Source organism: Bos grunniens, chromosome 19 (genome assembly GCF_055505025.1).
Source record: "Bos grunniens cultivar Pamir isolate PY7600 chromosome 19, Bosgru_T2T1.0, whole genome shotgun sequence".
NCBI classification, from domain to species: Eukaryota; Metazoa; Chordata; class Mammalia; order Artiodactyla; family Bovidae; genus Bos; species Bos grunniens.
In genome coordinates, this window is record NC_141183.1 from 56,207,788 (window position 1) to 56,225,025 (window position 17,238).

The window sequence follows — 17,238 nt, forward strand, 5'->3', positions numbered from 1 at the left end:
TGCTTTAAGGGCTGACATTCTGATATTTTGATTGAGAATCACATTTTAAGACTCAGTCTTAGGAAGAGCTGGTGCTGATGTCCCCAGGTTGAGTTAGTTGCTCAGTTCTCTTGGCTCATAAAGCATTTTATTTATATCTCTGTTACTGCATTTATCAAGATTTATTATAAATTATTCTTTTATATTTTTATCTCTCTCATTAAGTGTAAACTCCAGAGGGCATGCACCGTGTCTTATTCAGCTCTGCTTAGTAAATGTTGGAGAAGCCAGTCAGTGAAGGAAAGGACTAAGGAAGGAGTTAAGCTAAGGGACATACATCCTCTATATTTCCCAGATCTGAATGTGGACATATGAACAGACCATGAGGAGTAGAGTGTGAATTCATCATCATTGTATTATTAGCCTCTTGTGCTATATCTGATGCGTACAAGAGTCTCGGTAGAGAATGCTGCATGGAATTGAAACTGAAACAAATATTGAAATCTGAAAGCTTAAAGAGTGAGATTTGATTGCTTCCTAAAAACAATACTGAAAGCAGTCTGAAAAGATCTAATTTAATCTGCCACAGAAATAGTCTGAAAACAATCATCTACATCATTTAACTTCATTTTGTGTTTTTCATTTTGCTTCATATTTGGTGACTCTTAACTTGAGTCAGCAGAGTTGTAGTAGAAAGAACAATTATCTGAAAATTAGGCTGAAGTCCTGCCTTGCTCCTTACTGTGTATATGATGTTGAACAAATCACTTAGCCCCTCCCAACTTAGCCCCTTTATCTGTAGCATATAGGTAATCATGTTACCTATCTTCTATAGGTGCTATAAGGATTAAATTAGTTTGTTAAATATAGTTTAAGAGCCTTACAAACAGAAGGTGTTAATATTGAAATCTTTTTCACTTTTAAATAGAGAATAGCTAGAAAACGTATTAAGAGGTGACTCATTAATAATACAAACCAGTAATAAAGAAACTTCAAGATTTTGCTGTGAGAATTGCATTGATAATAAAGAACAATAATGTCTTGAATGGTGTCTTGTATTAGTCCAGTACTGTATTTCTCATCCTAGATTTAGCAAAGAATTTGTAAATTATGTAAATTTTTACTATAACTCCCAAGAGCAAGGGAGATAGGAGATAAATCAAGAGAAAGAGCAAGTTATAACTGTGCTAACCCAGGAAAGAGATGAAAAAGGGCTTAAGTATGAAGTGGTAAATATTATATTGTAAGTTCATGGACCTTTGGAAACCCTGCTCTAGTGGGAATCTAAATATTTGACTTCCATGGTGGTTGTCTTATTTATTATAGGACTTAGTGGAACCTATTGCTTAGAGTGGGATACCCCTCCCAGAACAAGCTGGGAAAATCTCCAGGATGCCAGCCAGGGCACCGAGGAGAGTTTCCAGGGATTTTAGGCCACTGCCACTCCCTCCCTTCCTGGAAAAGAATGCAAAGTGCAGCTTCCATCCCCAGATCCAGGCCATATGCTCCATTAAGCATCGTAGGCGCCTTGCCCGGTTGTTATTTTAATAAAGCTGGTTGTGCTCCTCAATTTCCCTTAGAGGGCCCACTGGGCAGACCAGCACTGGTAGAGCCTCGAGTTTCCCCTCTGCTTGACCCACGAGCTGTCTGATGGAAGTTCTGCCCATAGTATTAGTGCTGGCTCAGGAAGCCTGGCTTTCTTGCCATTGTAATGGGTATTGCAACTCCTGGCCTCTGCGGACCAGGCAACAACAGCAGAGTAGAGTTGATGTGGATTTTGAGGGTGTTATGGGGAGATGACACTGCAGGAAGGAATACCTGATTTAAAGCTATTGCTTTTCTCTTAGAGGCAAGGGACATGGCAGGACAGAAAGAAAGGAAAAAGAAGTAGTATTTGCCCTAAGAATCTATATGCACATTTTTAATATATCACTGTTCAAACTGGTACTTTCTGTGTGTGTGCTTCACTGAATTTATTTCCACTGTATTTGGGTGGAATTTAGATAATTTAGAAACAAAGAATTTTAATAAATCATCAAGCCTTGAGTAGAAGCTCACGGGTTTGTTCACCTTCTAATTTCCCATCTTCAGATTCCTGTTATTTATTTATTTATGTATTTTTTTGGGCTGTTTAGTTTACGCCACAGTGTTCTTAATCTTAACTTCATCTGGGGGAAATCTTACTGGGAAGATTTACATTTGGAAGATCAGGATAATCTTCACATGCATCTGAAGGAAACAACGCCTCCCCTCCCCTTTGTTGCCTCACCCATGCATCACTAGGAGAAATAGCAGTATCGGAAAAAAAAAAAAATTGCTGCTGTCTGTGACCACTATACCCACAGAAAAGGAGTGGGAGAGAAAATACCTAGCCATGGACCAGGCATTCCACCCCCTGCCTTGTGCTGCCTTTGCTAGGAGCCAACTTTCCCCCTTGGGTCTTTGGGAGATGCTTAATTTTAATTGACTCAGAGGAGTTGTACTTTGTGTCTGAAAACCACACAGAAATGGGAAGTAAAAGTTCCACTGCCCTCCCACCCTGCCCGTCCAACCACATGCACATATACACACACAAACAAATCCAAGGTACTCAACAGCCTTCAAGCGGAATCTTGGGCTGGTACCAGAGTCTAGGCTTGTGACAGGCTTTGCATTTCCAGCAGACTTCTCAGAAATTAGGTGACCCCTGCTCACACTGAATGAAACTGTGTTGTAAACTTTGACCTATGAGCAACCCGGAGGGGATGTACCTCTAAATTGGATTTTCCCCTTTTCATTAATGGTTTCCAAGCAATTAAAAATAGTCACCCTAGTGGAGAGGACAGAGTATGCAGGTGCAGATTCTGTTGCTCTGAAACGCTTCTGCTTTTGTGCAGGGATGCTAAATGTTTCTCCCCGTTCCCATCAGTTTCCCGGTCCCCGGGTTCCATTTTTCACTTACTGCCCTCCACATCTTTGTGTTTCACAGCCCATGGAATCTTGGCTTCAGAGAAATAAATGGACCCAAGAGAGAGTTATATTTTAAGAAACAGAATGATGATCGCTCACATTTTAAGTTAATAATAAAATCCAAGTGTAATTGGCCAGATCTTCCCAGCAGGGAGTGTGTGTAACCCGTCATCTGGGCAACGTGAGAATTTGGCACTTACGTGGCACAGGAGAGAGGCCACCCGCATACAGCCAGGGGGGACCTACTTAGGAGCCTGTGGCTAAGAGAAGATTAAACACTGAGAAAGTTCTGTGAGCAGAGAGGACAGACAACGGCTGTGAAGGTGGGAGTACAACTGAGGAGCTGTTTGTAGAGTTATGTGAATTGGGGAACAACAGAGGGTATATGTGTCCTGCCTTGTAAACATGCCCTTTCAAGCTCACACCTCCCCAGCTACAAGATTCTGAAAAGTGTATCCTTACTGGCCCCATGTTTTTAACCTCCGGGTTACTCCCTGATCGATTTCTATGTGGTTTCTGTCTCCTTTCCTTCTCAAACTGCTGTCATCAAGGTTACTGACGACTTTCTTGTTGAAAAGACGAAACAAAACAACAGAAGCTGTTCAGTTTTATTTAACCTTGTCTACCATCATTTGACATGTTTTAATTTTTGTGACACTGCTCTCTTTTTTGTCTTCTTCCTCTTGTCTTCACTTCTCAGTTTAAGAAGTTTTGCTGCTCTGTTCCACAGACATCTTTCCTTCTCCTCTCTTACTCTACCTACTCTCTCTAGGGAATATCAAGCATATTCATGGGGAATATAAAACATTTTCATAGGGAATATCAAGCATTCATATGTCAACCATTATTAAATCTATATTATTAGTTCATTTATCTTTTCTGAACTTCACACCCCATGCATCCTATTTGCTTTTGAATGTTTCTTTTTGCATGGAATGCCCTAAAACTCACCTAAATTCACCATACCCATTTGCTCAAACTTTTTCTCCTCCTGTCCATCTGTTTTTGGTAAATGACATCATAATTTCCTGATGCCAGAAAACTTGCTATCTTCTTTGTTAATAGCTTTCTGATTGATCTCCCTGTTTCCAACATTGGTCTCTTCAAGCAACAGACAGATTTGATTCTAAAGAATAATTCAATCCTTGCTTAAATCCTTGCAATACATCCATCCTTGCTTAAAAGCTTTCAATGGCTTTCCATCACAAACAGAATAAAATTCCAGCTTCCTTCCACGCCCGGCCTGATCTGCTCCTTGCCTTTCTCTGTACCCCTTCTCTCACCACCAGCCCCTTTGTTCAATCTACTCCAAAGACTTCCGCCATCTTTTCACCCCTCACTCACCTCAGGGCCTTTTGCTGTTTTGTTGCTTGGGATATTCCGACTCCAGATCTTTGCATAACTGGATCCTTTTCTTTTTTTTTTTGGCTGGTTCAAATGTAACTTTCACAGACAGGTCTCTGCTGTTTATCCTAGTGAATTCAGCACCCTTCCTAGCCACCTTAATTGCTGTTTTGTATTATACTTTGGAATTTTCACTATCTGAAATCATCTTGTTTCTATTTTCATTGTCATCCTAGAATGCCAGCTCTATGGGAGCACACACTATATCCTTTTTACCTTTAAGAGTGCCTGGAACAGAATGGGTGACCAATAAATGCTTTTTAATTGAAAAAAAGAAAAAAAGGATACTATCCTTAGATCCTGAGTTCAGCCAGACTGCTTACAGTTCCCTGAACTACAACACACCTGCACCTTCTGCCTCCTCTGCTTATATGCTTTCTTCTTTTTCAGTTCAAATTCTGCTTATCCTTCAGTACTTGACTTTATCACCTCCTCCAGGAAGCTGTCTTTGATTTTATGAGTTCCTGGTTAACACTCCCATTAGATTCTGTAACACCCTCTGCGTATCCTTATTATACCAGTAGCACATATGCAGTTAGTTAGTATGAAGTTGTTTGTAATGTGTCTGTCTCCCCCATTAATTCGCTTTTGGTAAGGATAGTGTTTTATTTGTATCCTGAGCTTACTGGGAATCTATAAAAACCTACCTAATTATTTTGTTGAATTATTTGTTAAGTGATAGAACCCTTTGGTAATATAAATAAGTGTCTCTCAAGTTCTTACACTTGCCAAGTTTTGGTTTTTAGACACTGAAGTTTTTTAGAATGTACATAAACTTCCTTATAGAAAAGGTTCATAACCCCGCTAAAGTTTTCTGAAATAAAAATAACATTAAATACTATATTACAATTTATTTTCTATTATGTTCTGTGAACCTCTGACATAGATTCTTATTCACAAGTAACTTTTCAAGGTGTATATAGTATTATTCTCATTTTACATACAAAGAGGCAGACTCAGATGTAGTAATCTGTTCAGGCTCATATAGCTAGCAAAGCAAAGCTGGAATTTGAATCCAGGTCTTTGATTTCTAAGGCTCTTTCTGCTACACCATGCTGCCCCCTATGGGACAAGTTCACATTTTAGAACTGTTTATTAAAAATATCAATTATTATCATTGTAGAACATATAAAATTGGCTCCTATAAGATATAGAATAAAGATGCCTTGAATACCATTTTTAATTGATTAGAAAAATGGCATTTGTTTCAACATGTTCTAGGCAAGAACATTCATTATATTGCCTTTGACTAGTATGTTTTCTCTCTGTTTATAAGTATAAAAGGGTTTTGCAGAAGTTTGTGTTAACTATGATTTTCAGTTAGTATTTACCACATAAAGTCGAATTTAATTCCTAAGAGTGGAGGAGGCTTGCTAGGCATCTCCTGCAGCTTGTCAGTAACGTTGTCTCCAGATTGTTGTATCCATGATAAGACCAAAGGATTCTAGTTTACCCACGGTTTCTTGCTTTCCCGTCTTCACCCCGGGACACTGGTGCCATGCTGGTGGGAAGTTTGCCTGGACCTCCTACCCAGGCTAGGACCTCCTTCCTGCCTCATTCCTGTTAGTCCCTATTTTACTGGAGACTGGGCCTGTTTTCTTTACTCCCTGGTTTTGGTCAAATTCCTTTTGTATATGGGAAGCTTGAATTAGAACTGGCATGAATCTTCCCCACTCCTAACTGGATATGATCTCGGGTCATTGCCCGAGCTTCCTACCCTCCCCTGTTCTGATTTTTTTCTTCTCTGCTTCTAGACTCTTACTGCTGAGCAATGTTTTCTGCTGCTTGCTGAGTCTAATGACTCAGCACAAACCTCATCAGTGGAGATTAGGACCAAGCACCCGGTGACCGAAACACAGAATTTTGGATCTTATTGCTTACCACTCACTGCCTTTCTTCTGTGCATCTCTGGGGATGGGGATGGTGATGGAAGGCAGTCTATATGTGATGATGTAGAATTGATCTTCTTTAGGTTCTGCTCATCTGAAGTGTCTATCAGCTTAGTGATGGATAAGCCAGAAACAGGTTGCTTGTATCTTGCATAATGTAGAGCATCCATGATCCACCTCATTTCACGCCAAACTTCGTCTATTTGCTTTGGAATAAAATGGTAAAATACACCGAATTAGCTTCCCAGGTGATGCTAGCGGTAAAGAACCTGCCTGCCAATGCAGGAGACAGCAAGAGATGCGGAATCGATCCTTGGGTCAGGAAGATCCCTTGGAGTAGGGCATGGCAACCCACTCCAGTAATCTTGCCTGGAGAATCTCCATGGACAGGGTGGTCTGGCAGGCTACAGCCCGTGCAGTCGCAAGGAGTTGGACATGACTGAAGCAACCTAGCATACATGCATGCATTGAATTAGTGAACAGCTTTAAAAAGGCGTTAAGTTTCCCTGAGGGTCCAACATGATACATTTTCTACAGTATCTGGTTTTGAGCGTGGGTAAAATATTTTCAACATAGATTTACTAAACCAGAAAATACCTCGTTTTTATAACCTTTTGTGTCTTGCATGTTTTTTACCCAAGAGGCTATTTCATTTAAGGCAAATAGTGAAAGACTTGGCTTCCAGCTGGGCTCTGCAACTTATTGGTTCTAGAACAAACTTTGGCAAATCACTTGACCCCTTTGAGCTTTAGTTGCCTTATTTGTGAAATGTGGACAAAATATTTCTTTTATACGCCACAGGACTGCTGTGATGATTGGGTGAAATGATAAATTTGAAGGTGCTTTGTAAAACTGCAGGGTACATTTCTCACACATGTAAACTGCTATTAATTCTCAGCATGTAATGAAATATTCCTCATTAGGATTTATGGGGAAGGCATATGATAAAGTCCGAATTTCAGAACAGGTGGAGAAAGAAATGTAGTTGTAGTCCTGTGTGAACTAGTAAAGCATTACTGGAATAAACAGCTTTGCATCTAGTTTCACGGGGTGCCTTGAGCAAGCCATTGACTTCTGACCCATTTACCTCGCTGTGAAAAGAAGAAGCTGGGCTGGATGATGTCTAAGGTCCCTTCCAGCTCTGACACTTTATGATTTATTTTTGAAGAACCCTTAGAAAGTTGGGGTTCTCAGTTTCCGGCTAGAAGATGTTTATTGTATGGATACTACACGGTTAGGGTGTCTCTGATTATAGAAGGGACTATCTAATGTTCTATTTTCAAATTTCAATTTTTAGAGTCTTAATATGTACTTCAAGAATCCTCTTCAAAGAATATCCACAAACCAGATGCTTCCAATTAATACAGAGTGACTTCTGAAACCGTGAGAGTTCAGAGTGACAGGCAAGTCTGAGTGAGCTAATGCATGGCACTGCGTGGTTGGTTGCCATTTTCCCTTGCTTTCTGGTAATGTTCTATCCTGGAGTGACAGAACTGGGCAGTTTTTAGTGTTGTTAATGAAAGCATGAAATTGAGCTCCAGGCGTTGTCAGCCAGTGAGTTGGGCTGAAGGTTCAACGGTGGCAGGCCCACTGAACATTATATAGGGAAGAATCTGAAGTTCAAGGGGTAAATAAAGTGGAAGTTCCATTTAACGCTTGGACACATTTTCTTAATGAGATTGTTGCTTTCTCAGCTAGCTTTTACTGATCCCACCTCATGCAGCATACTCTCATCTCAAAGTGAGGCACTGCGTGACTATGGACAGCTTTTAGAGGTCCTGCCAAGGCAGGTACTGTGCTTCTGTGCCTTTTACTCTTGGCTGTGCCAAGAATAGGTACTCAGTAAATGATTGCTCAGCCAGTGAAGGTATGAGTGAATGGTTATCTAATACTTGAGATCTCTGTCCTTGGACAGAATTATTATGAGGATTAAGTAAGATGATGTAGGTGAGTGCACATTGTAAGCTGTACGTTCTTATAAAATTTTCAGTCATTACAATGACAATCACGGTTACTGTAGTGGATAGAATGTGACCTCCCAAAACATATGTCCACATCCTAATCCCCGGAACCTGTATTACCTTATACGACAAAAGAATGAATGTTACCTTTCATGGCAAAAGATGTGATTGGTAAGGATTTTGACGGGAGGATTTTATCCTAGATTATCTAGGTGGGCCTTGATTCCAGTGACAAATGTCTGCATGAAGACATCCTTATGAGAGTGAGGCAGATGGAGATGTGGCCGGCGGAAGAGGAGGCTGTGTGACCACAGAAGCAAAGATTGAATTGAGGTAGCCCCAAGTCAAGGGATGCCAGTGGCCACCAGGAGCTGGAGGAAGCCAAGGATAGATTCTCCCCTTCTCCAGAGGGAATGTGGCTCTGCCGACACCTTGACTTTAGATTTCTGGCCTTTAGAACTGTGAGAGAATAGATTCCTGTTGTTTAAGCCACTAGGTTTGTGGCAATTTCTTGCAGCAGCCTTAAGAAATGAATACAATTATTAATAACTCGTCCTCCACTTGTTCTCTTTGGATAGGTTGTTTTAGCCTTACTACTGAGGATGGATAGTGAGATTTAGTATAAAAATTTAAAAACTTATGTGTAGAGACAATGCTTATTTCTTAATTTTCTCAGTGATGCAGTGAAGAAGTGTTAACTGAAGAGAAATCAGAAACATAGGTAGAAGGAAACCTATGGACTGAGTTTAACGGACTTAGTTAAGTAGCTCTAAAAGAAGCACAATTTTCACTCATTTTACCTTATACTGTTGATCTAAAAATAACTGACAACATAATCCCCTTGATTTTAAGGTCCAAATACAGCTTCTAAAGACTTGCTGACATGTTTTTAGAAAAGAAAGACCATGAACTCACTAGGTCTGTTGGTTAAAAGTTTTGCATCCATTTCTCACTTAGCCCTTTAAAAATTTTGGTTTTCATCCCATAAATTACACTCCTTTCTCTGTACTCAGGCAAGATAATATTTTTATTAAAATGTAAAGGTGATTGGTTTTCTCACAGTACAGTTACAAGGTGCTTGAGGGGATGATAGATTGGCTATATTTAATGAGCTGTGTTTCTATTACAGCTTAGGAGCATTTGAAGCATTCCAGTATATAAATTATAGCCTAATTGCCCTTTCGGCTTTAGCAGCTCCAAATATGCCCAGTGCCAAGTCTCCGCACTCTGACATTTCTGCCTCATGTGTTGTCTGTAAAGGCTGTATACCTTATCTGTGATTTTCTACACCTCCCCCTGCCCAGCCCTTCCTCTCTGGCTGCACTGCTTGGCTTCTTTTCCCAACTGTATTTACATAGACTCCCTTGCTCTTTACAATGTTTGGTTTGTGTAGTGCCTTCAACATTGTCTTAGATCTGGAATCACACAAACGCTCCCACAGCTGGCACTTGCCTCTGCCGATTATGGTGTGTGGTGGACTGAGCGGTGGATGCCCGTGGGTGAATGGCTGCAGCTGGTTTTCATTCTGAGCAGGAGAGACTGAGAAGCCCAATCTCGTTAAGGAGCGAGATGATCCTGCATTAACTCTAGTCAGTGAAATTATCCATGTTGGATGGAGCAGGGCAGTCCACTGAAGGCTGTGGGTGCAAGACGGTCTGGTTTTAGCCTGGCCAAGAAGTGCTTTCTTGAACTCTTGGAGAACTGGCTTTCATCCAAGTCTCCGTTTACCTGGCTGGCTAGCTGGAGAGTACGTACAGAGGGCTCTCAAGTTACCTGCTTTAGGAAACCAGAGCAGGCTAGAACTTTAAAGAATTCCTGGCCTCGCTTGCCTTCATCCATCCCACTTAATGGTGTGCTGAAAAGGAAAGAGAAGAAAGCAGTGGAGCCATAGGCTAGGTGAGAAAGAAAGGGGTGAGGACTGTCATCTGGAAGTAAGAATGAAGCCAGGGACTCTTGGAGTATGTGACAGGCTAAAGAAAGTCAGTGTTCTTGGCTGAACGTAATGGATTCAGGGGAGCCTTAGTTGGAATAAAGTGGAAATAGAACCTAAGGTAAAGTTAAAGAAGTGCTTCTATCAAACTAATTATGGCTGTTAAAGAAGTCATGGGATGTTAGAGCCAACTCGGTGCTTGAGAAGTCATCCAGTCCAGTTCTTACAATTGAGGACCTTGAATCAAATGAATTGTCCAACAGTCCAAGGTTTATCAGTGGAAGATTCCAGACTAAAAATGTATGCTAACTGAATTCTGGTCATTCTTCTTCTTACCATGCTCCCCTATTCCTTACATTGGGTTCAAAAGATATGCCAATCTTTCCTATCCTCCTTCTGCTTCTTTCTTCTTTTTCCCACCCCCTTACCCTATCAGTATTTCATTTTTACTAGAAATAAAATAAATGATGGAAATGGTTTTAATTTTTAAATACTGTGTTTTCAGGTCAAGAAAGCAAGTAAGTTCTTGAAAGGTTTATTTTTTTAGTCTAAGAGGTCACCTAAAATATCTCATTTAGTATGAGAGAAGTAGACTGGGACTTGTCTGGCTCACACTTTGCAAGCATATTACAATATCTTCTTCATGAGTACTTAATAAACCCCTAATCTTGCATATCATGCTTTAAAGTATTTTCCCTTCTTATTAATGAATGAATGTATAATTTATTGCATACTTATGTGCAGGCACTTCAGTGAAATCGTTATATGTATTATCGTATTGAATTCTCTCAGTGACACTGAAAGCTAGTCCTATTATTATCATCCCTATTTTACAGATGAGGAGATTGAGATTTAGAGAACTTTATTTGCCCAGAGTTCACAGCATTTTCTCATCTTAGGTCCTCGTAACTTGCTTGGAGGGTTGTGTAATAGCTTTGTGTCTGGTTTCCCTGCCTTTAGTTTTCTCCTTAAGTCTAGGAATGACGTGCAAATTATTTAGTAGCCAATGAGAATGAGCACTTACTGTGAACAACCAGTGTGGCCACACCAATGCGAATGGGAGGAATATCCTCTGCTGCTTGAATCTATCTTGAACATCTGTGAGATCCTCTTACTGACTTTCTCCAACACTTTGGCTGGGTACCTATGGCCTACAGCATCAAGTACAAATTTCTTACTATGGTCTCTAATAAAGCCTCATGTGATCTGATTTCATTGCTCCTTTCATTCGTACCTTATTTTTCACTATTGTCCTTTACTCAGTTTGTGCCCAAACTAATCTTGATCACACATCATTCCCCAGGTAGGATTTTTCCGCTCTTTCTCCCTTATCTGTTTATGCTTCTTCTTTGGCAGTTCTTCATTCTGTTTCTCGTCACTAGAGACTAGCCTATGCCACTAGGCCCAGCTCACATATCAGTTACATCCTCTACGGCATTTTTTTTATGCCCACAAATGTAAGTAAATTTTTACTTCTTTGTGTCGACACAAAACATTTTTACTTTATTTTTTTATATTTCTCATTTGGTACCTTGGAGAAGGAAATGGCAACCCACTCCATTATTCTTGCCTGGAAAATCCCATGGATGGGGGAGCCTTGTGGGCTATAGTTCATGGGGTCACAAAGAGTTGGACATGACTGAGTGACGAGGCAAGAAATTTGGCATCTAAATCATTTTTACAGATAGTATTTGTACACATTTCTTGTTTACCCTAATGAATTTTAAACGGAGTTCAAGGACCATGTGTAATTCAACTTTGTATCTCCCTTACAGTGCCCGACACTCGTGTCCAACAAATATTGTATTTATCAGATTGATCTGAATGTATGTCAAAGTGATATTCACGATGGGGCTATTGCTGCTATAGAAGTCCCCTCTTATTCATGGTTTGCTTTCTGTAGTTTCAATAACCATTGGTCAGCTGAGGTCTGAAAATATTAAATGGAAGATTCCAGAAGTAAACAATTCATAAGTTTTAAATTGCCACTGTTCTGAATAGCAGGATCAAATCTCCTGTCATCCTGCCCAGCATTCCCAGAACGTGAATCATCCCTCTGTCCAGCGTATCCCACCCTTTAGTCACTAAGTAGCCACCTTGATTATCAGATTGTTGTGGTATCATAATTCTTGTGTTCAAGTAACCCTTATTTTAATTAATAATGGCCCCAAAGTGCACGAGTGCAAGATGCCGGCAATTTGGTTGTGACAAAGAGAAGCTACAAAGTGCTTTCTTTAATTGAACAGTTGAAAGTCCTCTACTTAATAAGGTAAGGGAAAAAAACCTGTATGATGAAATTGCTAAGATCTATGATAAGAATGAATCTTCATTCCATGAAATTGTGAAAAAGGAAAAAGAAATTCCTAGTAGTTTTGCTGTTATATCTCAAATCGCAAAAGTCATGGCCACAGTACATAATAAGTGTTTAGTTAAGATGGAAAAAGACATTAAATTTGTACAATAAGCTATTTTGAGAGATAGGACATTCACATAATTTTTGTTACAATATATTGTTATAACTGTTCTATTTTATTATTGTTGCTAATCTCTTACTGTGCCTGATTTATAAATTAAACTTAGCATAGGTATGTACATATAGGGAAAAGTAGTATATCCAGGGTTAAGTACTATCTGCAGTTTCAGTCATCCAGTCTTGAGATGTATTCCCTGAGGTTAAGAGGGGACTGTGCATTCATTTTGTGAATTAGGCTATACTGCAGGCATAAAAGGGCTTCCCAGATGGCGCTAGTTGTAAAGAGCTTGTCTGCCAATGCAGGAGATGTAATAGACAGAGGTTCAATCCCTGAGTCAGGAAGATCCCCTGGAGAAAAAGATCCCATGGCAACCCACTCCAGTACTCTTGCCTGGAGAATCCCATGGAGAGAGGAGCTTGGCAGGCTATAGTCCATAGGGTCACACAGAGTTGGACACCACTGTGGCGATTTAGTATGCATGCACGCACAGGCATAAAGATCCTAAGATTTGTCCAAGGGATTTAGGGGCACTTTCAGACCAGATCCATATTCTCTTGATGACTACTCTGTCCCACTGTCTCAAGACCCTGAGACATCACCGTAGGGCTCACACATTTTTAAACCTTTATAGCTATGCATTAAAATATCAGTTCTGCCAGAAAGAAGTCCAAAGAATGAGAAATCTTACGTCTTGAATTTGGGTTTACATAAGCCGATGGATCATTCTGTTCTTTTTCTCTGTGATATTGAATTAATTAATACAGTTTTTCTTCCTGCTGGAATTATTACTGGGCTACCGGGTACTGCTATTCTGATCTCTACTTCTTCTGGCAGTTGTTTTTCTGTTTAACGTAGGAGACTACAGCGACCCACCACAGGGGCCGATAGAGCTCTTATTAACACTGATTTATCTGTAGCCTTTTCTTAAGCCTTTGTTTAAAAACTTGTATTTCCCCGAGTTCCGCATTTTAACCAAATTAACAGTCTATTTGCACATCGTGGTCTTTCGCTCAGACTGCTGTTGTTTCTCATGCTAGGTTCTCCTCACCACCCTGTCCCTTCCTTCTTCCTTTTACCTCCGATAAAACAAACTGTTACCTGAATGAAATCTAAAACTTGCTGGTGTCTTTGTTTGGCAGCTGCAACTTCGCTGTCTGAGATTGCTTCCCTCAGGGACTGTTGGGTATTCAGAGAATCCAGCTCCACGACAGCAGAAAGGCGGCAATACAGACTAATAAATTTCTCCCTGTAGCTGCAAAAATGAACTGGAAAATGGACAAGCAAAATAAAACATGTTAAGATCTGGTATCAAAATAGAGAAATTCATACCTCAGAGAAAACAAGTTGAATGAAAACATGATTTATTAATCCTATCATTGGAAAATATTAGGCCATAAATAAATTATAAATGTGCTCTTAAGGGGCCAGTTGTCTGGCTTTAGTCAGACAGTATTCCCTTTTAAGGTTTACCGAGTCCTGGTAGGGTATGGGGAAGTGGAGTTGGCTAAAGCTGCAGTTTATGTTCAGCCCCTAAAGTTGGGCTACTACTGGGAAAATAAGTTTGCTTACCGATTTAAAGAGAAAAATAAAGAGGCAAATATCCATCTGAAACCCAGTTTTGATTACCATGTCTGATTTCTAGTGTGTATCTTGCATGCTCCTTTCCAAGGCCAGAAGTCCCAGAAGATAAAAGACATGTTTTTCTCAGGGTGTGTTTTGTGTTTTGTCTGGCTGGAAAACTTCCTAAGGACCTAGTATGATGAGTTTTGATTCCTCTTCTGCCTCTCAACTCCTCAACTCCTCTGGAAAGATGATGGAGCTAGTGCGCTGCAGACCATTTATGTTTTCCCCTTCTCCTCTTAAAAGATAGTGGGCTAGAGGCCAGTGGAGACAGCCTAACCTTCATCTCTGCTGTGGAGAAGGGAGAGAGGGGTGGGTCTCAGCCTGACGCAGGCAGCCTGAGGTGGTCAGATTTTTCATTCTTCTCTGATCGGCTCTGCTCACATGCCATAACTTCAGAGTCCAGTAAGATGAGGCAAGCATTCGGATTCAGACTTGTGTAGTACCAGACTCTTCCTGGCATTGCTGAGTTTGGAGAGTCACTTCCCAGGAACCTCACTCACTCTCTGTACCTCTGACCTGTATCGGTGTGCTTCAGGCTTCAGAAATAGGGCTGTAATAACTCACCAGATCTGTGGAAGCATTTTTATTCTGGCTTCTTTGGTGAGGAATTCTAGGAAGAACATCTAATTACTGCCCTCAGGCCTCTTTGCTATTGATTCCGGAGACCTAGGCCTGGCCATTTTGGGAAGCTAAAACCACACTACCTCAAAACGGGGCATCTGGTCATCTCCACACCTCACTGAGGAAGCCCTACTTCTCTGCACATTGAGAGATTTTGTGTACCCTACAATTCCCGTCTTACCACTGCCTGCTTCCTTGCTTGATTTTCCCTCAGGATGAAACTCAGGTGAGGGTAGGGGTGACCTTCTCTGTTGGATCTCCTTGTATTGAAGGGGTAGAGAAGAATGGAGTGACGGCTCCAGTGGCCCATCCTTAATCCAGCTGGGCACTGTTTCAAGGAGTGGCTTCTGATTTTGGGTAGTTTTGGTTTTGTTTTTTTTTTCCTTTCTCTCTTGTATTAGATCCCTCCTTCTACTTCCTTTGCTCTAACACTTCCTCGTCTAACACTCAGAAGAACTGATCTCAGTAAATGCAGATTATTGAGCTCTTCCCAAATGATCTACATTTCATGCTTTCCCTTGATTATACACCTGGAAGGCAATGGCACCCCACTCCAGTACTCTTGCCTGGAAAATCCCATGGATGGAGGAGCCTGGTAGGCTGCAGTCCATGGGGTTGCTGAGGGTCAGACCCGACTGAGCAACTTCACTTTCACTTCTCACTTTCATGCATTGGAGAAGGAAATGGCAACCCACTCCAGTGTTCTTGCCTGGAGAATCCCAGGGACCGGGGAGCCTGGTGGGCTGCCGTCTATGGGGTCACACAGAGTCGGACACGACTGAAGTGACTTAGCAGCTGCAGCAGCAGCATAGAGCACCTTCTTGACTCAGGATACAATCCAAACATCACAGTAAAGCAAGCTCCTTGAGATCTAGGATTTTAATATATCTTCAGTCATATCTTCTGTCATGCCTTCCACCCTCTGCCTGCATTGACCCTATGCTCTGGTCAAGCTGAGCCAACTACAGGTCCTTTCGTACTTCTGTGTTTGTGAACATGCCATTTCCTTCTCCTCCAGTACTTTCTCTACCAATACCTTCATGTCAGCTTCTCCTCATACTTGAACATTCAGGTTAAATATCTTCTCCTCAGTGAAATCTTAACTGGTACCTCTTCCACTCCAGGCAGAATTAGTTTCTGTCTTTTGTGGCCCTAGGCCACTTGTTTTTAAATACACCGGGACATTTATCCTGCTTTATTGTAATAATGTGTTTACTTGACTGATTTCTTTGAGGGCAAAAACCATATCTCCTGTTAATTTTTATTTCCTCAAAACCTGGAACACTGTAACTTCTCAAGTCAAGTGTTAGTTGCTCAGTTGTGTCTGATTCTTTGTAATCCCATGGGCTGTAGCCTGCCAGGCTCCTTTGTCCATGGGATTTTCCAGGCAAGAATACTGGAGTGGAGTGGCATTGAAACATGTAAAATATCATGTATGAAATGAGATGCCAGTCCAGGTTCAAGGCACGATACTGGATGCTTGGGGCTAGTGCACTGGGACAACCCAGAGGGATGGTATGGGGAGGGAGGAGGGAGGAGGGTTCAGGATGGGGAACACATGTATACCTGTGATGGATTCATTTTGATATTTGGCAAAACTAATACAATTATGTAAAGTTTAAAAATAAAATAAAATTAAAAAAAAAAAAAAAAGAATACTGGAGTGGGTTGCCATTCCCTTCTCCAGGGGATCTTTCTGACCCAGGGATCAAACCCGGGTCTCTTGCACTGCAGGCAGATTCTATGATGTGAGCCACCAGGGAAGCCAACTTCTCAAAGTTTATTGCCTGAATGAACAACAAAATGTATGCCATGATCTAAAGAGAGCAGACCTTTATTCCAATGTCTCCTTTCCCCCTCTATTCTCTCTCCTCAAGATGCGTTTGATTTTCCTCTTTCAAAAGGTATATTTCAAGTCTGATATTTACTGGCTGCTCTACAGGAAAGAGTCAGGGTTACTTTTCAGCTTACTCTTGACCCTTGTAGCTCCCTGAATGTGTCTTCATGCCTTTCAAGGAGGAATTATATCCTGTTTGCGCTTGACAGATGTCCTCTCTTGGCTGAAGAGTGAAGTGTCTCACAGTCTGCCTTTCCAAACCAAGTTGCAAAAAAAAAAAAAAAAAAAAAATCATCTTTTTTCCCTTCTTTCTAAAATATGACTGGAAGATAGAGGCCCTGAAGAATTTCTTTAGAGGAAATGCTATAAGTCCCATCTGAATTCTAGAACGCCAGGGTGTCCACAGCTCCCTCTCGCTGCGTCTCTTTGTGGTCAGAGCCTCGGATCAGTGGGTGGTCTCCCACCGCCCACACGGCCGCGCCACCCGCCACAGTGAGCGCCGAGGACCTTCCAACGACAAGGACGGTGCTTCACTTTCCCACTCTAGTGGTTTTCATCCGGAGCCTTTAAT

The 17,238-nt window shown here is 41.1% G+C and overlaps 1 protein-coding gene and 1 long non-coding RNA gene across 3 annotated transcripts in view; one reads left to right on the plus strand and one right to left on the minus strand.

Annotated features, from left to right (window-relative positions):
- Positions 1–17,238, plus strand: part of LOC147352761 (uncharacterized) — an 81,304-nt gene that overhangs the window by 20,646 nt on the left and 43,420 nt on the right. The gene's annotated exons all lie outside the window — the stretch shown is intronic.
- ANKFN1 (ankyrin repeat and fibronectin type III domain containing 1) overlaps positions 1–17,238 on the minus strand; it is a 480,938-nt gene that overhangs the window by 9,219 nt on the left and 454,481 nt on the right. Inside the window, exons 18-19 of the mRNA XM_086355670.1 lie at positions 13,685–13,851; positions 6,214–6,427 (exon numbers count right to left, since the gene is read on the minus strand). Coding sequence (XP_086211796.1) covers positions 6,214–6,427; positions 13,685–13,851 — 381 coding nt within the window. The remainder of the gene's footprint in view (positions 1–6,213; positions 6,428–13,684; positions 13,852–17,238) is intronic.